The sequence below is a fragment of the Solea solea genome, chromosome 15 (assembly GCF_958295425.1).
Source record: "Solea solea chromosome 15, fSolSol10.1, whole genome shotgun sequence".
NCBI lineage: Eukaryota > Metazoa > Chordata > Actinopteri > Pleuronectiformes > Soleidae > Solea > Solea solea.
The window spans coordinates 16,716,803-16,741,704 of NC_081148.1; the positions used below are offsets into that span (position 1 = coordinate 16,716,803).

The following is a 24,902-nucleotide window of genomic DNA, read 5'->3' on the forward strand; positions in this document are numbered from 1 at the left end:
TTTAAAGCAACCGTCTCAGACGAATTCCAATACAAACGCATTGTTTGCCTCATTAAGCTTAAAAATAAAGCTGGAAAACCAGCATATTCTGGTCTATGCTGGTTTGTGCTGGTGGTGGACCAGCATAGACCAGCATAAGGATGGTGGTGGACCAGTATGGACCAGCTTTTGTTATGCTTTTGGTGCTGGTCACTACTTTATGTGCACTGCATTGTCCTGAAACTTCTTCTAATACATAAAATACGATAAAAAAAAATAAAAAATATTATAGCTACTAAATGGGTAGAATAAAACATAAAATCCACTGACAAAAAAAATTATACTCTCGGTCGAATCGAAAGAAACGGGCGAGGCCCAGTATTTTGTATTAACTAGTTTAATTAACTAGGACTGTGGAGAACCTTCTTTACCATCTGTCCTATGCAATAAAATATTTATTACATTCCCCCTTAAAAACCCCCACAGAAAAATACAGATATGGAGTTGCTCTTTTTACTTTGGGGTTGCAACTATTGAAGGACAACTCAATCAATTGTCTAACTAATTGGATATCAGTTAATAGGTTTGAGGTTTGTTTTTCTGCTATGAATATTTCCTAATTTATTTGCTCTTCTATAACTCAGACACCAGAAGAATGCATTTTAAAGTTCCAGGATCCACATTTTTCACTACTTTATGACATTTTTGGACCAAACAATGATTGATTGATAGGATATTCTCAAGGTGACATTTTTTTAAGTGTTGGGGTATTTTAAATAAAAAAAATTTTCCAGCACTACATTGCCTCGAAGACCAGACAATTAGACAAAACTCAGTCAAATCTTCAATACATACATAAATAAAGTCATTAAACGCAGTTTTTGTTAAAAACAATTTATTTTCATCTCAATCAATAAGCAAACAGTACATCTAAAAAAACCAAAATCACTGCAGTTTTGGCACTACACTATACATAGGTGAGGTACTAAATGCTTCAACACTTTGACTGGTCTCAAGCCATCAGCACTTCAAAAAAAATAAATCAAATTAATAAATAAATAAATATGTTTGTGTACATTTGCTATAGTTTGACATATGCACACGTGGTGCATACAATCACATATAGATCAAACAGCCACACAAACACTGCGTGTCGCAGGTTCAAGTCTAACCAAAGGAGACCATTCTTCTTTGTGGCTTGTAGCAAACACTTCACTACTGGAAGATAGTAAATAGAATGTCCTACACTGGACATGGTGTTGGCTCAGAGCTGATTCTTGCAATATAATCCTGAGAAATGTGTAGGACACCAGTCCATGTCTTCAAGCATCCCATGAATGCGCGCCACACTCATACATTTGTGCACATGCACACAAACCAAAAGAACCAAAACAAGAATGAAAACCAAAAACACTGTACAGTCACTGTACAGTAATGATACAAACAGCAGGTCAGTCATCCCTGCTATGATTGATCCTTAAATATTAAGTATAGTAGAAATGTAAATGAGCTAAATACATAAATACACAACTTTTCAATCATTCTGTGCCATTCTTAAAAGCTTGGTGATACCGTCTTTATCAGTCAAATGTCTGTACAGTGCGGCAGTGTCCCAAAGTAAAACAAGTGACACACGAGCAAACGTACGTGTAAAAAAAGTAGCTCGAGGAATTCTCTCCCTTCACAGAGATCCCTTCTGCAGCTTCATTAACACCTCTGGGTGGTTCCTGTGAACACATTCAGTTAAATGTTCATGTTTGAAGAGCAGTGTCGAGTTACGTGATATGATTTACCAGCTTTTAGGCATAATAACACGGGGAGACCAGTAAGTCAGTCAGGACGAGTAGCTGGTCGTCTGTGAACTGCTGCTTATGTTGCTGCCAGTTGTCGTGGTGGGTTCGTCGGAAGTTCGACAGAGTTTTCTTCACAGTCATCTGTTAGACCACAAGCACAAATGATGATTATCACATTGCAAAGTGCTAAGCAACTGGACAAAAAACAGGCTCGTCAGGACTCACTGCAAAAAAATATATATAATAAGGAGTTTACACATACTTCAATTGGTTGTGTGTCATTGAGGTGATTACTGAGGTCCATCAAGAGCTGTGGCATCCAGGTGGGAACATCATACGGACTGGAGAGAATGCAAGCGCTTAACCCGAGAACACCAGCGTGACGACGCACCAGGTCTATAAAAATATACGAAGGCATTCCATTAAAATAAGAAAAAAACTAAATTTTTGCCTTATCACATTACATCATACATTACATTACATACGATATGCGATACATGGTCCATGATGCCATTGATATCATGATACGATCCTGTGATAAACAATACATTGCAACAGTCATACAGCAATACATTACGATATCTGTCTAACTGAAGAAAACAAAACGTCCGCGAAAAGTTAAAAGTGCAGGATTTCTCTATTAATTCACAACATAGAGAACAAAGTGTGTAGAGTCTATGTATTAAACATGGACGGAGCATCTCTTAATGTAGCTTTCTCCACCATTGTCACGCTGTAAACATCTTCTTTGTCCGCCAGGTAACTTCTGCCCGAGTTTACTTTAGAGCGCCGGTGTATCAATTATCGCATTGCACGAGAAAGGACAATGATATATCACCAACCCGACCCAAAACATTTGCACAATACTGTACTTGTTACTTTCAAAATTACCAGCAGAGGGTATGGTGTCCACTATAACTCCAAGTTCTCTTTTTCTCTTTTTAGGTAAAGAAGTCTTGCAGAGGGCCTCAAAATATGCCTGCATTGGGGTGTCCATGGAGAGGAAGTTGCACTGAAGGAAGCCACTGAGTGTCGTAGCGGCCATTTCTCTCACCTTCAAAACAAAGGCAGAAAGACTGAATTGGGGAAGCTGAAAAATCAGAGTGCTGCAATAAAGTATCAATGACATATCTGGCACAGATTGAAAAGCTGATTATGTGGCATGGCTTGATGTAACGAGCGGAGCATCTCTTGTCTAGTCTGTGTTGTGAACTTATGAACACAAAAGCAGCAAAAACTTACTGACAATCTGAAGCAACAGTGACACATACAGAAAAACTGTAGAACAGTAAGAGGAGCTTTTCTATTACTTGAGCTACAATCGTTATTATTATTATCATTAAATGGTTTATTTAAAGTAAAATAAAAACATATTTTTTTCTTTATAATGCAGATATTTGAGCAGCATTCTCTGGAGGGAAGACTTTTTTACATCAAATAGAGGCTACGGCAAACATTACTACTTTCCCTATGGTGCAAATTACAATTTCTTTACATTTGGTGGATTTCAGAATAAAGGTGATTCTGGAGAAAATGTGCCAAACAGCTAATGTCTTCAAATCAGGCTTAAGTTCCTTTAAAAGGCTAAAAACAAATGGCTACTTCCATCCATCCCCCACTCCTCCTTTGTCTCCACTCCATCCCCTCTCCCTCTCATCCTCTTTCAATCTGAACGTTATCTCCATGGCAACAGATTACTGCAGCCTGTGGTAGGCATAGCAACAGCTAGAAAACCAGAGGGGTGGGATATATGTGTGTGTGTGCGTTGGGGGGTATAGAGCCAGGAGGAGAGTGCTGAATCACTACAGTGAAGCTGAAAGACAGTGAAAATGCCTGCTAGCATAAACAAGTATGCACTGGCCAATTGATTATTATATAATCAGACCACCATCTGTTCATTTTCCAGCTCCCTCCACTTACTGTTTGTAGCACACTGCTGACATTTTTCAGGTTTTTAGTGTTAACACGTGAACTACTGTGAATGAGTGCTTGATTCTACCTCCAGCTGCTCGTCCTCCAGCAGCCGTACGACCAGTGCCCGCACGTCATCCACAGCTTTCTGGTCACTCATGAAGGTGAACAGGTTGTAAAAAACCATAATCTGGAGGTATGTGAGCACCGTGTAGCGAGCGTGCCAGGAGCTGCTGCCGGCAATCTGCAACACACGACGACAGAGACGTTGCACATCAATTACATGCTCAGAGAATGTGTTTCATAAAAGGAATAGAACATGTCCAGGATTTAACTGAGCTCTGTTCTAATGGGTGTTCCCATTGTCAAACTGGTTATAACAGTTTGATCAGAATTTGTAAACACAAAGGTCAGTTACTCCTGCTTGTACATGTTACATCAATCAATCAGGATCACATTTAAGTCATCATCTGTTCCTAACAAGTTGGTTCCTCTGCCTTCTTCACCTGCTCCAGATTAGCAGTCAGGTCGCTTCAGCAGGTTTTTTTCTACCTTTATTTTTTACACTGGATGTCCTTCCTGATTCAACCCTTTTAATTTATTCTGGCTTGAGAGAGGCGTGTGGCTTAATATATTAAGAAATTTGGGGTTAGATGACTTGCCCAGGCAGGGACACATTGGCATGTAGAGTAGAGTAGCAGGGGATCAAACATCCAACTTTGTTGGAGGACAACCCATTTTACCATCGGCTTACAGCAGAGGTCGCAAACTTATTTTCTATTTATTTTTTTCTGTTTAAAGCTTCATTTTGCATTCCAAATATGAACTATTAATCACTCAACACTTTCTTGAAAATCCCGTTAAATATTATCACATATCGTTATTGCAGTATCGCGATTGAATACATCTAATTAACAGGCGCTTTTTCCTAAAATGTTGGGAATTTTTTCTTGATTTCTAAGTTAAAGTTGTTATTATTATTTTTTTTACTATTTTGTTATCCTTAAGAAAGCTCTTTTTTTCCACATTACAATCACATTGTATGATACAAGATACGGTGCAAGTAGAGCCATTTAAGAATGACCGGTCAGTCAAATTGAACCAGTCATCCTTCTTCCCATTAATCTTATTGTTTATACGCTGTCTCTAAAATGCCCAGTCTGACGCAGTTAAGAAATGACCAGAAGACTCACCTCCTGCAGAGAAATGAGTACCATAGGAATCTGCTCTGTGTAGAGGAGTCCCTGAGACATCAGAGACAGGCAGGTCTTAGCATCCCTCTTCAGCTCATCGTAGCTGTCGTCATTTTCAACTGGAGCAATCTGGAACATAGAAAGAATCTATCTTTGTAGGTAGACTGCTGCTGTTTTATCTTTACTAATGGTGTAAACAAAGGGAGGACGCTTGATAATGACAAAATTAGTTGAATGAGAGGGTGTTTTACCTTGAAAAGCAGGGGAAGCAACTTTAGCTGTTCCGGTACAGCAGTGGTGAAGGAGCGACCTGCACTTGAAATCAGCCACTTGAGCACTGCAGAAGGTTGAACACAGAACACTATTTATGTCTAAAGAATAAAACGGTGCTTTAGTTAAATATTACATTCTCTGACTGATTAAAATGAATTCCCAATTTCTGCAAGAATTCCTACAATAATATGGATTCACTGCAACAGCTGAGCGCAGCATTAGCAGCTAGCAGACCCCCCTCCTACCTGTCTTGAGTAGCTTGATAGCTTGTGTCCTCTCATCCTGCACCCCCACCTCATTCTCCTCAATCACATGGTTCTGGATCTCCTCATCGCCCTCGGTTAAAGGCTTTAGCTGCAACAAAATCCTCTCAGTGAAGTCTGAGATGCGTGGAGAGGTGGTTGGCTGGGTGTATGGCAGGTTCACATCAATCATGAAGATGTAAGTGAGCACACTGGAAGGAAACAAAACCAGAGAGGAGTTAAGCAAACAACAAAATTATATTCACATTTGTGTACAGGAAAATCACTCACCTGCCGATTCGCTCCCGCACATTCTTATAGACCTGTGTGAGTTTAGGTTCTAGGTATTGTAGCAACCTATTGAGGAGCTCTGGCACGCGCCACTCCTGCTGAGCTAGGCCGCCCTGCAGCACGTACAGACGGCTGGAAAGGAGAAAAAATAGGCAAAATTATAAAAGTCATGTCACCTCAAAATCTCCATCAGTCAGCATGCCTTCAACTCACCAAGCATCCACAAAGGAGCCTCCCTCTCCATTGACTGGAGACTCCATTAGCATTTCAAACAGCCAGTAGAGTTTGCGTGGGTCTCTGCTCTCCTGTAAAAGCCACAAAAGTCATATGAACAACAGAAGAAGACAAAGACATGATGAATATGGGAGAGGACAGGGGCTTACACAGGCAGTGGCAATGCAGGTGCCCCAGTCTGCATACGTTTCGACCGTGATGTTTGACAGGGCTGTGCGGAGCAGTGGACACAATACCTCCCAAAGACCCTCGATCTGTAAGCAGGACAAAGATTTTACGAATGAAGGGCTGGACCGACCCATGCAAATATCAAAAACCTCATTCAGGAGCAAGAATGATAAAAGTTGTAATTAGCCAGACTTAATACAGTAAAGATTCAAATCCATACCTTGGAGTAACTCCAGTGCTTGCAGCCCCTGATCAACCCTGACATAATCTCCGCAACACAACGCTGCTTGCTCTCGTGGGAGTCTGCCACTAGGCGCTTCATGTGTGGTTGCAGCACAGGAAGAAACACATCGCCGAAATTGCGGAACAATCCCTAGAAGAGCAAGATATATTTGTTTTAACTGGCTGACTTAACTTGACTGGTGAGATGTTATAGTGTTATCAGGAACACTAACCTTGAACAAACAGAATCTGCGAGGGCTAAACTTGTCTTTGCCCTTTCGGTCCTCAAGTGACAGAAACTCAATGAACTGGTTGATGAATACTGGGTCTGAGAAATGGTCAAAGATGATCTGCTCCCACTGTGAGAAAATACATGAAAATGAATTTGACTAGATAGAATTTGCATTACTTTCCAATACTGCACACAATTTCGCTTGCAGGTGTTTGCAAAATGAGTGTGCACATACCTCTGTCATTTCATCTCTGACTAGGTTCAGTTTGGGTTGCTCCTCCAGCGGTGCATACATCATCAGCTCTCTAGAGAACGATAATGAAATGAAGGCATTAAAGAAGAGTTAAGTAAACAAAATGAGAGCCACGGAATGCAGGCATTATTAAAATGAGAACCTTGGCCAGCAATAGTATCCCCAGTGAGTCTTTTCCACAAACACACAGTGATCCCAGTCCTGCTGTGTGCGTGGGAGCCTGCTGCTGTTGTACTGGAGCCACTCATTATCTGGACGGTCCCCTGATACTTTTCCACTCAAATCCTTCACGCCACCTAACCAATGTAGAAGATTTTTGAGATGAGATTCAGGAAGTACAATTAAAATGGAAATTGGAGATAAAAAAAAAAAAGTCATGCTGATACACACAAAAAACAAACAAATGATGCTTACAAAGCTCAGAGGGGCTGATGGGGACTTTCTTGTGTGGTCTCTTTATTTGTTTCAGGATCCCTGCTACAGCTGATATTGCCACCTAATGGGGAAAATGAGACATTTCAAGAAAAATGTCCACAGGAATGTCTGAAATGCAGTAGCTCATAGCTCTATTACTACTACATGACTCATAAATCAAAAACCACACCTTTCGGACATAGAGAGAGTCATGGTTGAGGCTTTTGACAAAGAACGTAACAGCAGGAGGTGGAAGTTGGTGGTCGTCTCTCAGCAGCAATGACAAGAAGCCAATTGCTATGTGTTCAAACTTCCATGGCCTGAAAAATAACCAGCCAGCGTTATACGTTATAATAAATGCAAACATAAACGTGATTTTAATAGCATGAATAATGAATTAACTTACATGTTCCTGTTGTTGATGCAACGCAGCAGATCACCAATGAGTTGTTTGTACTTTCTAAAACAAATGACATAATTATTTAAAACTTATACTAACCAAAATTTAATTAAATCATGCTTTATGGACACAAAAGTATCAAAGGAACTCAGTATGTTTGTTCAACGCCAATGTGATGATGTGTGCTATGCTGTGTTATTTCAGGTTAAACCAAAATAGTTGAGGAGGAAATCAACACAAATCATCAAGTGTTGATTTGGTCTTTAGTGTGGTGATGACTGCTGTTGATGTAAACTTACTCAACAGACTCGGAGTTCTTGAGCTCTTGCTTCTTTAGACCATTTGCCATTTCTTCCGCTGAAGGGACAGGGTCTTTAGGAATCGGATTTCCAGCAATCATAAGTCGATTAGCCAACATGCAGCACTCACTGGGGATCTAAAAAGATGAAATGCATTATATTAGAAGTAAGTGCAGGAGTCACTTTGCAAATTCATTCTGTTTTCAAGTAACAAAGGAGAAGGCAACCGTTATGTTACATGCTTCATGAACAGATACTGACACTTCATTGCACAACAATGTTGGAGTGAAGGCTCAGGCTAAAAGCCAAAAGGGATTTTTTTTTTAAGTATTTGGTGGATATCATAGTTCAAAAGAAATATTTGTAGTGTCAGTGTCACTCATAATGTTCCCACAGTACTTATACAAATATCCTGGTGGTTCTTTTACAGCAGCGGGAGGGAGGGAGGGAGGGGGAGACACACACAGAGAGTGTCAAGTTATGTTGATTGTTCAATGAAAACCCCTGTGATTAATTTCTGCCAATAATCTGATAACAAAATAATAACTTTGTGGGGGTTGGATTTTTCCTTAAAAACCCTGGTGCAAATAAAGTCCTGATGTCAAGCTAACACCTAATGTCAATATGTGGTGTTGGTGTTATTCTGCTCAGCAGCTAGATATCATTGTGGCTTTTGACCTCATGATCTATTTGTGTAGGTGTATATTGTTTTTCTTACAGAGAAGTCCAAGCCAATGGTCTCATATTGCCGATGGATTTTGTCTGCAAGGTCATCAAACAGCCGCACAATGGAGGGCTTCTCCAGAGACATGGCTGAGCTGAGGCCAGAGCGTACAACGGCAGGCCAAGTTAGAGCTATGCACTCCCAGTCATGCAGATTGGCCAAGCACACTCCACTGTGATTCCCCAGAAGACAGTACAAGGCACCCTGGGAACATACGAAGGGGAGCACATGAGAAAATCAGAAATATAAAAAGACGAATATGAAAATTTAAATAACTGTTTGAGGGGTTTTATGTTTCAGAGCAAGGAGACTGTCATACTTTGAACTGTTGCTGTGTTACTTTGCTATTGTTCGGGTTGAGGAACTCTAGGACATGGGGGATTAGATCTCTGCAGCAGAAATTGTAGGTTCCCAGTGCAGTGAACAACACACTTTGAGCTCTGCTGCGGACCTGGAAGGCAAAAAATCTCAGTTTAGGTGTTGTTGTTTTTTACAAATGTGATTGGAACCCTTCAGACCTTCAAGGTTAAAAAAGAAAAAAAGAAGCATAAAATAATGCATCATAGTAAGATACTCACTTGACTATAGGTGCTCGTAGAAAGTCTCAAGAGATCTCTCATCAGCTCCTGGTGAATGCTCCTGTACTGACACCCTTCCACTGTCAGCTTCCGTAGCTGATGAAACACATACACTCAGTTAAAAGAGTAATACACAATAATAATGAAAAACAGAAATTCTCTATAAATGTCTTACTTCATGCTGGAGCATGACTCTGTCTATTAGAAGAGCTCTGATGTGCTGCTTTCTGCCGTGAAGCTGCAAACACAGTGACACAGGGGGTAGCATCAGTCTTGTATACAATTTGAGCCAGAACAGAGGTAACAAAAGTAAACTCAAATGACAGATGTCTCACTCTGTTCTCCATTGATTTCTTCACAAGGTTGAAGCTCTTCCAGCGGGAGTCAAACTCGTGTTTGTGGCAACCTTTGAAGTGCAACAGGTCACTGATAATCTAAAAAGATACCAAAAACAAAAAATATTGAATAACGTAAGGTGACTTTTGGCAATAGTCTGTGTTAAGGACTTTGAATTGATTAAAGGAAGTGAATTTCCAAAGGATATAATTTAATCAGAGGCGATTGCTCTATGACAGCAAGGGAAGCTCTGCTTCCTCTAATGGAATGTACTGTTGCATTTACATTTCATGAGTAAAAGCTCGCTATAACTCGATCAACTATATGACTAGTTCGTACAGAATCAGCTGTTTATCACAGATGGTCTGATGTGATGTTCTTTACATAATCAGCTCGCATTAAAACCTGTAGAAGCTCAGCTTCTAGTTTTTTTCACTGTGGTGCGCGAGACGGCCACTGCATTTAAGTGTATGTTTATTATTATTAATCATTGTACCCAGTGACTTTTCTAGACACCAGACAAATACATGAGTAGAAAGTACTGGTGAGAACAGGGACATTTTGCTGGACCCTGATATTACATCGCACTTTATTCAACACAAAAATATCAAAAGAGCTTTAAGTACACATGCTACTAGATTACTGCCTAGGTGCCCACCTTGATGATGGAGAAAAGAGACTTGGTGTCATCTTCAGAGTGCTCCAGTATGTAATCTGATAAAGGACAGAAGGTCAGACAGAAGGTCACAGATCATTGTAAGATTGAACTAAATCAGTGTACGACTGAATGAACACTTACGCAGCAGCTGTCTCATAACATTGCAGATAGCATCTCTGTAGTTCTCTCTGGACTCGTCTGCCAGCACAAACCACATTACAGTGAAAGATTATACACCAACAAACCCTATCATTTACATCTTTTGTGAGCAAAACATTTATCATCCCACATCTATTGAAAAGTGACTCACATACCATAGCACATTCCTGTGTAGAGGATGGTCTCATCTAGATTCACCATGCTGTGGACCCTGGAAGAAAAAAGCAAATTTCAAAACTTAACAGCTACATTTTTAAATTGATGTCCAAATTCAAAGTTAGTGGAAATACAATATGTCCAAAAATCCACAGGGAATTTGTTCCACATAGATTTGTCTACTGAATTTCATTTTGTTAAGTGAAATTCAAAAAATTCTTTCAAATACTTGTTTTGCTTTTAATATGGAGCTAAAACATAGGCCAGGAAGAAAACCATTTTTGTGGGTATCAATAAAGTCTTAGTCAGATCATTTAAATGCAGCAGCTCACAGTTCAGCAATGGGCTCTCCTTTCAGTGGAGGCATCAGACTCCCAGCACCAAGAAGGCAGTGCTGAATAATGGTCAGGCTTTGTAACACATCATCTCTGCAAATACACAAAAGAAACACCTGTCATGTACACAGCATAAATCCACAGAGAACTTAAGTGAGCTAAACACAGTCTGCAGTGTGTGACATTGGCAGACACACAAATCTGATTTTTAAATAAGCAAAGACGGGCACGCAAGACTTGTTCCTCTTTACCTGCTCATGTCCTGTTCTCCCTGAGCAAATCTCTGAAGGCGCTGAAGCTCTGGCTGGAGGATCAGGTCCAATAAATAAAAAGCGAAAGATGTTTCCTCAACACTGGGCACATGCCACTGAATATCTAAATTCCACAGGTCTCCAGGCCGACCCCAGTCCTGCATGGGATGAAACCAGTTAACAATAGCTATTTGCACTTAATTTGTTTACTCTTTAATAAAAAGTAAAAAACATGAAAATGATACAAATTAACCAATGTTTTTGTGGCACAAATCTACTGTGTAATTACAAAGGAAATATAGGCTCATTATTTTCCCATCTAGTGTAGCTCATTTTTGTATGTGGAAGCACTTGCGATGACTATTTGCCAACACTGACTTGATAGTTGGAGAGTCAAGCTCCTTAAGAAAGCCTGTGGGTATTACCAGCACTTAAGACAAAACAAATCTATATCTTTTAGCTTAGTTGACTCAAAACAGAATGTCTTATGACACGCAACTAAGTGTTAAGTGGCTTAAAGGAAAGTCTAACAAGGTTAGGGATGCACGATGTGACTGCATTGAAGAGATAGATACATATTATGGTAAAACGTTCACCCTGGCCTGCACTACTGCTTGTACCAGTGGAAATCACATTAAAGAACCTGTGTGTGTGGGGGAGAGACAGTTATCCTGCCAAGTGATCTCCTGCACATCTCTACCAAGAAGGAGACTATGTGTGATCAAAGAAAGATTGTCTTAACTGACAACCTACCTAAATTTAAATCAGATCATAGTAAGTGCCATTTATATTTACTTAACTCATTGGGTATAAGGACAAATATCTATAATTACAAACGACCCAAAACACAATCTCGCCAGGGGTAAACATTTGGTCAACAAGTTTGTAAGCACAAATGTGCCTGAAAGTAAGGGCAACATCATAACTAGAAAACATGTAGAGTTTGTTGTTACTGGTACCTTAATGGGGAGGTAGTCACTGACTGGTTGGTGGAAGCCCCCTGGCACACTACAGTACTCTGTCGGGTAGAGGAGGACAGAAGAACGGAGAATGTGGTGAAGCAGGTTGCATGCTAGTGTGTAGCCCTGCTTGCCCTTGAGGTGGAGCGTCAACTCCAAAATCTGGACCAGGTCAGTGCGATAGAGCAGGATCTTGTCACCGTCCACCCGAGTAACCTAGAGCGCACATGGCGAGAAAATATTTCAGTACAGAACTATAGACTGGAGGTGTTGATTAACAGAGACTTGTCGCGAGTCATCAAAATCACCTCGGACAGTAACTGGAGATTCCACAACAACTCCTTGTCAAGCTCTTCCTCATTCAACACTTCCTCATCTGTGATAAAAAAAAAATACATATATATCAAGGAAATAAAAAGCCACATGGAGGAAAACACAAAACACATGATGAATGTGAAAAATATTCTAATCTATTAAAACTATTAAACTAACTATTAAAATCTTCTTGTGTGGTGAGCACTTACTGACAGCAATGTGGTTAATGGCATTGCAGCAGTGTGGCACAAACATTTTGAGAGACTCTGCAGGGTGACACTGCAGATACAAAACAGGGATGAAGATAGTTAACAAATAATCTACAAGGCATTAATGGGCCTACATGAAGACTATGAGTGGATAAAACCGACCTTTGAAGCAGCTCTGCACATGTCAGCCACCATCCTCCCTGCTACACGTGTCTCAAAGATGTTGGTGGTTGCAAAGTTGAAGACTTTTACCAGAGCCACCTGTTGATGATGATGTATGATGTATTGAATGCATTTTCATTTGTACAAAGACACGTGGATAAAGAAGTAAAAAAAAATATGAAACGGGTGTGCGAATGCTATGTCTTGACCTTGAAGATGTCCAAGGAACACTGTGTGAGGATGGTGCTAAACGTGGAGGACAAGCCGAGCTCTACCAGACTCTCCAAGTGAGTCATTTTCTCTGTCTCTGTTTCCTCTCGAGTTTGTTCCAGAGTGCTGCTGTCTATCAGGGCAAAACATCTGCGCAGATACATACAAAATTAAAGTTAAAAGGTTATTTAAATACTGAACGGACAAAATACAGCAGGGCACAGGGCTGGATAAACACAATGCTGAAACATCAAGGTGTAAAAAGCTAATACGGATGTAAAATTATTCTTAGCTCGCCTAAACACACCATCAATTACACTGAAAGTACAGTCTAAATGCTACCAATTTCTGTGAAAGGTGTAAAACTCTAGCAAACATGGTAAGAAAGAAGTCAGATCCAACATGTTCAAATGAATCAAGCTTCACAGGGCAATAGTTTGTCATTTCTAGTCATAATATTGTCAATCATCCACTCTTCCCATTAACTAATAGTAACAATATATTATTTGGTTGTCACATAGTAGATATCTGGGGTGATTTGTCACCTTGGACAGCAGATAAAAGTTAGAAATAGTAGGAACCATCTGGATTGGTCATTGGTATTCAAATTGAAACTGAAAGCAACTTGTGCTGTTGTGCAATATTTTGACTCCACATACCTGTCCATGAACTGCAGCACAAAGTCTTCAAACTCAGCTGAGGCTGAGCACATCTCTCTTTCCACCTGAAAGTCATGAGAAAGATTTGAAAAACCTATATGCAAGAATGAAAGACATTTATTTTGTGTTAATTATGAAAAGGGCAACAGCTATTCACCTCTGACAAGTCAGTTCTTTCATGTAGGACAGATGAACAGTCCACCAAAGGCACAAGAGTCACAAATGTAGCAATAAACTGGAACGTGATCTGTAAGGACAGGAGTTGTGTTTGTTTTCAAAAGGATGCACATAGTCTTAACTAAATAAAGCCTCCAAAAAAACAAAAACAGCAAGATTGTAGAACTGGAACACACCATGCACTTGCTGAAATCATTTGGGTCGACGCCTGGCAGAGCTCTCATAAGCAGGGGCAGCATGTGAGTGGGCCCCTCAGGAAAGCGCTGCCCACCTGACACTAGACTCCGTGCCACACCAATCATGCAGCTCAGAGTAGCCGTCAGCTGATGGGGCTCTGTTAGTGTCTCCAGAGCAGGGAAGGTTCTTTAGCAGAGAGGGAGAACAATCAGTCTTTTGTGGTCATTTCAAAATATGGCCTTATCCCTTTTAAAAACAGAAAGCTTTCAACAGAGCTCCATATTCTTAAGAAGCAGAATGGTGCTTGAGATTCTACTGTTTAGTGCAAACTTACCTCTCCAGCACAGGGGGAATGACCAGCTCAGGCCTCATTAGAGCCAGGTTTTGCAGGGCCTGGGCTGCATCGAGACTGCCGGTCTTGCTGAACATGGCCAGCAGAACCGGCTGCATCATGCTCTCCACGAAGTTTGTGATATCCTCCTCTGTGAGTTTGTGGCTGTCTGGGATCGGTGTTAACCACGTGGGCTTTCTGTAGCGCTCTCTGTGCAGCCGCCGCACCACACTGGCCGGGAGACGTTGGAGAAGCTTCATTAGCTTCATCTGGACATGAGGACAGAGAGACAGATACATGACAAAGGGGTGACAAAGAGATGGATAGTGTGTTACCATGTAGTCTGGACAAAACAAAAGGTAGAGGGTGTTGTATGGAGCATATGGTGACAAAAGATGACGTGACGGACATAAAAACACAAACCAATTCCCTGTGAATAGGGCTTTGTCTTCTCGTTTTGCGAGTACATGTACGTGCAAACTGGGATCACTTACGTAGTCCAATCAGATTTTTCATTTATTAATTTTGGGACATTGATTATGTATTACATGTATTATTTAAACGTTTCTCTTTGCAAGCAGCTAAGCTGAGACTTTGAAAAGACACAAGCCTTCGTTATTATTCATGACATATTATGACCCGTCTTGTGGCGAGGCAGGTAACCGCACAAACGTGCGAATAATTCAGGGATACATTTTAGCATATATATTATATATATTAACTATATATTTGCTCGTAGGGTGGCAGCAGTAAGCCAACACATTTCAGAAAGGACCAGGAAAAAAATCGCATCATGGGAAGAGTCATGGTGATGAGCTAATGCTAAGTTATTTAACAGAAAAAAAGACAAAAACAAAAAACTGCTTAAGGGCAAACTGAAGGATGACATTGCACATTTGCTAATTTAAATATTCAATTTCAAGCATTCTAATTGGCTAAATGGGTACCACTTGAAACAAAACCTTTGTTGCCGCTGCGAAACCTCACACTGACTTGATACAGGTTTAGCATGCAAATAAACTGTACGAAAAAAGGGTGTGAAGGCCTTTAGTCAGTTGCAAAATAGTGTTTACATGTAATAAATCTACAGCCAAGAGGAAGAACATCTCACGTGTTTTAAGCAACACACAAACTCATCCCCTGCCAAAAATAAAGGTTTGGGTATGAGGACAGGTTGTTGTCTGTGGTGCTACGCTATCTAGTACAGGAGGTCCTCAAAACAGAAAGGCATGTGGCCCAGCTCCCAGTGACCTTTAACAGCACTGCAGCCCCCTCAATCACATGCCGCTTCTGAACTAGACACCCAACTGTCAGGAAGATTCAGGAAGCTTCCTGGAAAAATGGTGACGAGTGACTATGTCCTTTGTCATTGTTGACGTTCGTCATCTGCCCAGTAAAGCCATGTTAACATGATGCTGGAATTATAGTCAGGACAAGCTGGATGAATGATGTACCTAAAATTATTGGAAGTCGTCAAACCATGAAAAAGGAGGTTTACTTATAACTGTAATGCATAACTTTTAAACATAAATATGCCTGTTATATTCAAATAATTGTCAAATAAGCTCACACAACGATTAAGTCTATCAGCTCCACACAACTCTCTCTGTGTTTGTTAATAGTGCTTAGATCTTGTGTCACCCAGCGACAGCTCCTGCACCGCAAATAGGAAGTTATTTGTTTTACGTGGAAACAGATGGAGCAACACTGTGCAAGTAAAGCAAGACGGGTGCAGACAGGTTAGAGTATGACTGAAAACACAAAGAAGTGCCCATGAAAAGTTTTCAGTGAAAAAAAACCCAATTGTTCAGCAGCTTGATGGAATAAATGCCTCTTGCCCCCACCCACCCACCCACCCCTGCACTGCTGCTGCTGCATACTCATACTCATACAAATTCTCCCTCAGTCAGGTCTGATAGTATTGACCAAACAATGGCAGAATATAAACCATAAGTTTTATATTACAGTTTGTAGTCAATTCTCATGCTGCTCAGACATACACTCAAGTTTAAATTTCACAGCAAGTCATTACTTTAAAATGTAAAAACTATTTATTTAGTAAAGAAAATGCAATGTCCAGCCTACTGATTCTCCCGAGGTAAATTCATAAACAGACAGCTTGATGAAATAGTCTACACTGTTTATCAAGTTTTGACTCACCAACCAGCGTCCATGGTTTGATGGGTGAAAGAAGGACGTAATACTGTTGAAAAGGCCACCGAGTTGAGCTTGAGTTTGCTTGCTGGGTCCTCCCTGAAAAAGACATAACAGACTTTACTGAAACAACATTAATGTATAATAAGTTTTCCTGTAATGTAAATGTAACTAACAACAAACTAACCAGGAGGGATGAGACCCAAAGCACCACATGACCAATGTCATAGGCATTGGTGAGATGTCGTGCCACCATCATCTGACCCGTCCCCACAGGGAGATTCAAACTCCTCAAAATTCTTGTAAAAATCTGAAATGAGAAAAACAATTATAGTTCATGTATTAAAAGACTATAATTTTTTTTTTAATGCAGAGTTGTTTGTCAGTTAGGTTTCACAGGTCAGAGGAGCATGTTTGTTTATTTGTAACATATACCGGTGTTGCCACAAAGCAAGGACCTAAATAGTCACTCTTTTGAAGCACAAACATGATGCAATTCACTTCCCTATGTGACTGAGAGCAAGATCAACAGGGAAACTTGATAGCTTGTTCCTCTGACAAGCTGCAATGGCTTTGAAATGACCACCATAGCCAAAATCACTAAGGTTAAGCCAAGCATCACAGCATGTGCCAAAAACCTACAAAACAGTTGGTGTAGTGTTTTGTTTTTTGTTTTTTTTACAAAAGATGGTAACAAACCTTAGGGATATAGGGGTCCCAATCAATGTAGCCAATGTTATCATTAGCCAAGCGAGCGAAGAGGCTGACCAGGTGCTGCACAGATGTAGGACAACATGTTACACAGTAAAAACATAAATACTCCCGACAGTGCAAATATTTTTTTAACTAATTAATCTACTCACCACTTCCCAGCTTGGGAGATTTTGCACAGACATCCATAAACCGATCATTTCATCAAACCACAACCTGTCAACATATTCTATGGTTAGAAAAGGCTTTATAAAGTCATCGTATTCTACTGAAAGTAACATCATGGATAGTGGAAGAGAGGGACTTGTGACTTCAGTTACTACAAGGTCACTTTTGTCACCAACACTCTTACCCAACTACTTTAATCGATATACTTGCATAAGTATAATAATAATAATAATAATAATAAAGCACAAGTAAGATTGTGCTTTTTTTTCCAGGCACATCAAACCAATAATTTTGCAATAAAATAAAGAGATGTGTAATTTGGTGTTAATTATAAGGGAAAATATGGATATAATGCAGTGTCAATAGAGTATAGAATAACATTTGATTGGTAGAGATACAGATAATTAATATCAATTGATTGCACATTGGTGCTATTTTTCTAAATCAATAAACTATGTCAGACAAAAATTATATAATATGCAAGTTCAACATTTATACATTTTATAAATAATGACGATATTTTTAGATAGGAAATGAAGCAGTTCAAGTAATTCAAGAGAAAATGACTGTATGAACATATGAAAAATAGTCAATTCTCTTTGTGACAGACCTTTTAATCCTCAGTACAAATCTTATTTCACTTTTTTTCTATCTACAAATCTCAGGCCTAACTAGCTAAGCTATCTCCAGATTGAAGAACTACTGCAGCTTTGATCCTGACAAGATAATTATGAGGATGAGAGGTTTCCTTACTTGAACCCTTTGTGATGCAGCTCAGGAGGCAAAGTTGTGGGGAGAAAGAGCTCAAAGTAGCTGATTCCCCTTTGCATGGTGACATCAAACGGGCAGAAGAGTGGTCTCCACTCATCCAGCATCTCCTGAGTCGAAGACTCTGAAAAGTATCTACATAAAATAGGGGGGGGGGGGGGGGGGTTGCACCCATTAGATTTCGTTTTCGTAAAATCAAGCCAATTGTAGGTGATGAAGATGGTTATTACTATTATAAATGGTTTGCATTTATATAGCACTTTTCTAGTCTGCTGCTTTACACATTTTGCCATTCACACCCATTCACTCACACTTTCATACAGATCATCTATGTGCAGCCCATTTTCTATCACTCATCTTTCATACCCATTCACACACTGCGTCTTTCCCTAGGACACATTGGCATGTAGACTAGCGGAGGCTGGATTGTGATGTTCATCAGTTTCTAAATGGACATAAACGGTCTTGAGGCATCTCAACTAGCAGAGCAGCTTACACAAAAATAAAAAGATGGACAAGCCTCTTAGGATCCTTACAAATGACTTCACACCTCTGAAATTACTTAGATGATAAGAGTCTAACAACAAAAGTTGCTGTGAGACTTAAACAACACATGTGATAGCTTGAGAGCAACAGCATATATCTGTGAAGCATCTAGTATTAATGTTTCCATTCAACAAGACCATCTGGATGTATGTGTTATGTTCACATTACAGACTAAAGACTGAGATACATATAAACCAGCTACTGAAGATTCAATGATAGGAGCTCAATATTTCATAAACAGGACATTATAAGTAATACACCAGGCACATTTTAAGCTGTTTGGGTAAATCCTGTGGTTCCAGTGGGCTTGTGGTCCCACAGGGGGGTTTTAATGCGTCACTATGTGTGTGGGTATACTATGCAGGTTACTTCAGGTCACCTCGCCTCCTCACCAAATCCACATCCAAGGGATGCCTTGATAAAATTCTTACTTCCTACAGAGGCAACTTCTTCGACCTCAATGCTGAGCCACAGTGTCTCAGCAACTGACACAAATCACTCTCCTCTCGTGCCGTAACAGGAAACTCTCACACAAGACAAAATTAGATGAGATAATAGGATTATCTTCCTTAGTGCAAACTGCGGGACAAGTCAGAGTGCAAGCCCAAGATATTTGCATGCACCTCCAGTGTGAACACAATCAGGGAATTGCCATGACAGCAAAGCTTAGGGAGGACAAAGTGTTGTTGTGGGGTCCAACACTGGGCATCTATAACAACCATGACATATAACATTTTAACAGAGGGTTTTTATGTCATACTAGTTCAGTTTTACACAACTGTAATTTTAGATGCACACGCCCTGTTATTAAATATTCTCCCAAATTAGCAAAGGGAATATTTATTTATTAAATAAATGAAAGACTACTAGCGCCTAAATACAAAAACATATGAACAGCGGAATTAAGATGTACTTACGGTCTGCAGCTTTTCACAAGTGTTTTCAACACACTTTCCACAGAGCTGCAATAAGAAAATAAACAAAGTCACACATATGTACAAACAGTGAAAAAGGGATGTTAGAATAACAGTAAAACCCCACACCAATGCAACTTGACTTGCATGCAGACAATAAGTTCTTTAAGCAACTGACTGGTAGAGACAGTGAGAGAGAAAACCCGAGGGGTTGACAAGTAGTGAGGAGATTGCAATGAATCCGTGTTGAAACATAAAATATGGCTCAGAAAAAATAAATATACTTGTCAATGGTAGCTGCTCCTTTTAACTGCAATACAGGTTTACAAAATATTTTTACTTACTGATCATGTATAATTGTGTCATTTATACATGATTTTTCTGATTTGTCCTTTTTACTGCGCTCACTTAGCTCCTGTTCCCTCTGCTCCATTACTCTCCCCCTCCCCCCACTAGTTCTCTGACAATATCAATATGGCAGCGTGCGCGGAAAACAGCGAGAGTGCCGTCACAGGATGAGACATCCGACACAAGGATCAAGCCGAACAGTGCCGAACTGTAAATCAGTTAAAAAGACTTTGGGACAGCACCGCTGATCGCCACTGCTGATCACCAGCGGCGAGCAGCGAGCTGCATAAACTGCCGCTGTATGTGACTGTATCAGACTGAGTCAGTGCTCCGGAGAACACAAGGATGTGCTCCGGAGACACAAGAATCAAGCTGAACACTGCTGAACTGTAAATCAGTAATCAATAAGACTTAACAATCCTAAAAACGTGGGTTAAATATAATAATTATTTTGTATTTAGTAGTTATAATAAAAATCGATTAACATCGAAAATCGGATCTGGTATAAAAAAATCGGGGATTTTATTTTTTGGCCATATCGCCCAGCCCTAATCTCATGTGATTTAGAGGTGGTTTGCTATTTACTTACAGTACAAAATCTTACACTTCACAAACTCCTGACATGATTATTTTCACATATAGACTACAAACACAAGGCTATGGTCACTTAAAGCCTGGGACCAATATAACCACCGCTTTTGAGCTCCTGGCCCACTATCACACCTTTCTGCTCACATGCAAGCTCAAGCCATGCCTTGTTGGAAATGCCCTACCAATCCCACTCAACAACTGGTTATTTATCTCCATCATTCAAGCAGCTGACACGATCCAAATTTAATACTCAATACCTAAATCATGGGTGACACAATGCAAGTCCAATTGCACATATCTAAATGCATTGGTTTAGTCCACTGTTTAACACTGTAAGCCCACAACACACAGGCCACAAACCAGGGTCAAACCCATGCACTGCAAATCTCTAAACAATGACAATGACTAGTCAGACTGAGTGTCTCATTACAAACTGCTCAGGCACTCAGGGAAAAAGAACCCCAGACACTTTATGACCTTTGTATCTGAGTTGAACTGAACCCTCACACACACCTCAACGCATTCCAGAAGAGGAGGAAAACGTGACAAGATTCTGCGCTCCTCCATGACTTCTGAAAATGCTGTTAAGTGGTGCAGGGATGTTTAATAAAAATGGAGCTAAGGGGAGGGATGTGTAACAGGAAACACTCCTCTGAAGGAGAGCCAAATATAGACAACAGTTCAGAGAGCATAAATTGAAATACTACTGTCACATAATCCACTATGGCTGAAAGATGGGAGAAATACAAAATATCTGAAACCCCTAAAAACCATTAAATTATCAATTATTACACCATTATTGAATACTGAAAGTATGGGGGGATAGGAGAAGATTACAAACGGTTAGCTGCAGTGCGACAGTCTCCGATATGAGTGAAATGTTAACATTGCTTATGTCGTGATTTTCCTTTTTTCATAAGCTGCATATAGTCTGACCATTTTTGGTTTTTCCATGCAGTGTAAATAAAAAAAGTAAGTGCCTCAGTCAATGACTCCAAAGTAAAAAACACAAAGAAGTATTGTCCTTACCACCTCTGAACCAATTTTAGCATTATGTGTTTAGAGGATGAACGAGGCCGTGGAGAACTGAATGTGAAAGGAGACAAAGGCATAAAGAACACATTCAGCATGTGACAAAATGCCAATCACTCAAATGAACATATTGTGCACGAATACATATATTATGTTATCAGAGCATCAGCTTTTGTGTGTATTAGTATAGTTTTATCAGGAATTAGGCAGCAATCAGCCAAAGCAGCTTACTTTCATCAGCTTCAAATGTGCTAGCAATGCATGTATGTGATGATAAACATACAATGTTTACATAGCACCATAAAAGAGCACCTCGCACTGCTTGCCAAGACCCTCAATAAGTTTAATGGTCAAAGTGGATATGGTTCCTTTTAAACAACACAGTTCTCAAGAGTATGTGGCATAAATAAGGTTCAACTTGCTCTCCCAACAATTATGCCAAGGCAATCAGAAGCTATTCAGTCATAAGAAACACATCTAAGAGTAGCATACAATCATCTTGTTTTACCATAACGGACAAATATGATTAAAATATTATCATTGCAAATCATTCATCATCAAGGAAAGTTGAGTATATTATATTAATATTTAAGTGAACGGCTTTGTAATGTGAATTAAAAGGCAGTGAAAAAATACATGCTGAGAAATGTTTTGATCAATAGTGTAAGCTCAAAAGAAAAATAAAATCAAAAAATTAACCCCAGTTTAAGCCCAGAAGTGAATGACTGTCCATGCTGTGACAACTCATTTTGATTTTAACCTTTTCTTTAACCATCTATAGTATTTCCCTCTATTGTTAATTTAACTATCATGGAAGTCAAAGAAATAGAATTTGCAGTAGAAATACGATATAATAAGTCAAAATATGCTTGTCCAAGCTTTGTGACTACTGAAAGGTGTCAAACAAAAAGAGTGAATATAGGAACTTTAAAAAACGTATGTATCGTCATTCAGCAACAAAATCAAACAAAGGCATACTTGGGAAACCAGTTGAGTCCCAGATGCTCTGTTTTTGAGAACAGAATCCTGTCATGCAGCTCGTACAGTGGTCTCCATGGCAGCTCAAGGTCCTCCCTTGATAGCAGTTCCCTTTTCCTATTTGTGGAATCAGACACAAATAGACAAGTATTGACATAAGGAGCTTAGAGTATATAGCTTAACACTAGAAATATCCAGACAATATCACAATCATGTTTACAATGGATATTTGGAAACATGTTTTTAAGTGAAACAGGTCAATTCTTACTTGAGAAGGTTGATCAGCAGCCGAGCAAGTCCCTGCATCATGCTGATCTCCAGCCTGTGGATTGTCACTAGCTCGTAAAGCAACTTGATGAAGAGCACATGGTCTTCTTTGCTGAATTTTCGACCATACAGTCTCATGTACCTGTGTAAAAGGGACAGATTTAGGGGTCATTGGTCGAGTTTAAACATTGATAACAAAGTGATCAGGGCCCCTTGACCACTACCAGTGAAATGGTAAAAGGTATTTGTGTTCCCTCGTGCATAGAGGAATGATTTTAACAAATGTAGGCATCCAGAAATTTAAAGAAAGGGATCATCGACTATATAAGGCCTGACAGCTTTGATATTGACCATTAGAAAATGCCTGTATTGCTATTAAAATGCCAAATAACAAGTGCACAGAATCTAGGTCAACCCCACAGTAAACTTTCCATCTCTCTGAGCCGGCAGTGACTCACTATTGGACAGGCACAATGCAATGGCATTGGAGACTGAAACGGATTACAGCAGAGCCCAGCAACCAAGTACAACAAAATTAAACAGCACAGTGTAATCTACTCTCATAATACTGACAATAGTTTCACTCATGTAATGTGACATATTACAAAATTACTGAACTAGTAAAGTAAATGGAGTGAAACAAATCAACTCAGGTTTTAAACAGGAGCTTCAACAGCTAACAGTTACTCAGTTTACTATGTGAAACTCTGCATATCAAAAGCTGGAGGTAGATGTTTATTGGTGTAAAACATGAATGAGAGATATAAGAGTATATACGATTTTGGAGATGTAGAGTGGGTTAGAGCAGGTGTGTGTTATATATTATATATATACACACACACAGACATATACACACATATATATATATATATACACTCATTTGCATCCTGCACTGACTGTTCCATTTTAATATTTGAATTAAAAAGAAATGTATTAACTGATTGGCTACCATTGACTGCTATAGACGTCAAATCAGCCATTTAACAAATATGCTTTAATATCTAGAAAGCGCAGAAATTGCCACCTGAGGCAACACCACAAAATAAGGTGAGCAATAATGCCAATGACCTTCAGCTGTGCTGCAATGCTTGTGTAAAGATGTTTACGACACGCCATTGCCCCCGATTATGAAACTAAACAGCCCCTTATCAAATTTACTGAGGAGTTTGAAGTTTTTAGAGCATAAACTGTTTCCTTAAGTTTAAATAAACCATATGAAAACAATACATCATTAGAGACTATGAAAAAACACATCAGACTGGGTTTCTGAGCCATCCAGTGAGCAAAGTATGTTTATTTACAACAAGAACGAGCTGTCATCATTACACCACCTTCAGTATTGCCTAACATGAAATGAAAAGTAAACAAATAGATATTTAGGACCGCTTTGTGTTCATAACGTTACAGTAAAATGAAAGTGTAAACGGAAGTTTTGTAAGTGGTCGGTATATCAAAGATTAATATTACTTACGTGGAAAGTTTCCTTGTCCAGAAAAGCACCCCGGGCCATATCTCTCTGAGCTGAACAGCTCGACTCAAGTTTCCTTTAATTCTACTCAAAATATCATTGGATTCGTCATCGAGCCTGTCCGCGTACGGCAGAAGTTTGTTGTATACTATGTCTTTCTGAGGAACAAAACCGAGTGTGTCTGACTGTGACTTTTTCATGTTACAAAAGCCAACAGACTAGCTCCACTGTGCTAGCAAAATATCCTACCGGGTTTGACTTCGCCCGGCTTCCTAGTGCACGCTGTTATGCTACTGCTACGGCCTTCAGGCTAACTGACTTCTCCGTTAGCTACAGTCTCTGGTGATTACTCAGGCTGTTGTGGCCCACGCACACGAGCCAAGTTGAGAGATTTATAAGTTGTAACACGCTAGCTAGCAACCTAGCCTGAGTTGTGTCAGCTTGCTTTACCGGACAATGCTAACATCACCGGTGTCGGCATATACAAATGTTAAGGCTGGCAAGAAACTATAGAGAAAGCGTTGGCACCACCCGCTCCTTCGGCTAACGGTATCCTAATTTCCGTACAATCCGCTAACGGGCTAGCTAAAGTTAGCTCCCTACTACGAAAGCACTGGCATATCCCAAGGACTGTCGACGTCGACTGATCTGACCAAC

At 39.8% G+C, this 24,902-nt stretch overlaps 1 protein-coding gene across 2 annotated transcripts; it reads right to left on the reverse strand.

Moving 5' to 3' along the window:
* Window positions 1–1,016: 1,016 nt before the first annotated feature.
* Window positions 1,017–24,855, reverse strand: psme4a (proteasome activator subunit 4a). 2 transcript variants are annotated; one of them, XM_058651158.1, is made up of 47 exons: window positions 24,249–24,855; window positions 22,779–22,919; window positions 22,511–22,627; window positions 21,530–21,586; window positions 19,565–19,609; window positions 18,087–18,236; window positions 17,318–17,381; window positions 17,154–17,228; window positions 16,642–16,764; window positions 16,461–16,553; window positions 14,304–14,569; window positions 13,969–14,155; window positions 13,773–13,862; window positions 13,616–13,680; window positions 12,956–13,106; window positions 12,747–12,845; window positions 12,585–12,654; window positions 12,369–12,436; window positions 12,061–12,276; window positions 11,102–11,259; window positions 10,848–10,943; window positions 10,515–10,570; window positions 10,342–10,398; window positions 10,201–10,256; window positions 9,542–9,640; window positions 9,382–9,444; window positions 9,207–9,302; window positions 8,948–9,079; window positions 8,623–8,832; window positions 7,905–8,041; window positions 7,612–7,665; window positions 7,396–7,525; window positions 7,206–7,287; window positions 6,934–7,087; window positions 6,774–6,843; window positions 6,540–6,665; window positions 6,305–6,457; window positions 6,066–6,170; window positions 5,896–5,987; window positions 5,683–5,814; window positions 5,395–5,603; window positions 5,128–5,213; window positions 4,877–5,005; window positions 3,772–3,927; window positions 2,664–2,826; window positions 2,035–2,168; window positions 1,017–1,913 (listed from the first exon to the last, which is right to left on the reverse strand). In XM_058651158.1, the coding sequence occupies exons 1-47, from the start codon at window positions 24,443–24,445 to the stop codon at window positions 1,779–1,781; spliced, it is 5,544 nt and encodes a 1,847-aa protein (XP_058507141.1). In that variant the 5' UTR covers window positions 24,446–24,855; the 3' UTR covers window positions 1,017–1,778. The 2 variants fall into 2 exon arrangements, with proteins under 2 accessions (XP_058507141.1, XP_058507142.1); XM_058651159.1 differs by lacking the exon at window positions 21,530–21,586.
* Window positions 24,856–24,902: the final 47 nt, after the last annotated feature.

What these genes read in the sequence shown, in the direction of transcription:
- psme4a (XM_058651158.1), bottom strand. Translation starts at nt 24,445, where the DNA reads ATGAAAAAGTCACAGTCAGACACACTCGGTTTTGTTCCTCAGAAAGAC. An exon ending in TGTTATGAGACAGCTGCTGC is followed by an intron (nt 10,257 to 10,341) that starts GTAAGTGTTCAT and finishes GTCCTTTATCAG; the next exon opens with ATTACATACTGGAGCACTCT. An exon ending in TACTCATTTCTCTGCAGGAG is followed by an intron (nt 3,928 to 4,876) that starts GTGAGTCTTCTG and finishes CGTGTGTTGCAG; the next exon opens with ATTGCCGGCAGCAGCTCCTG.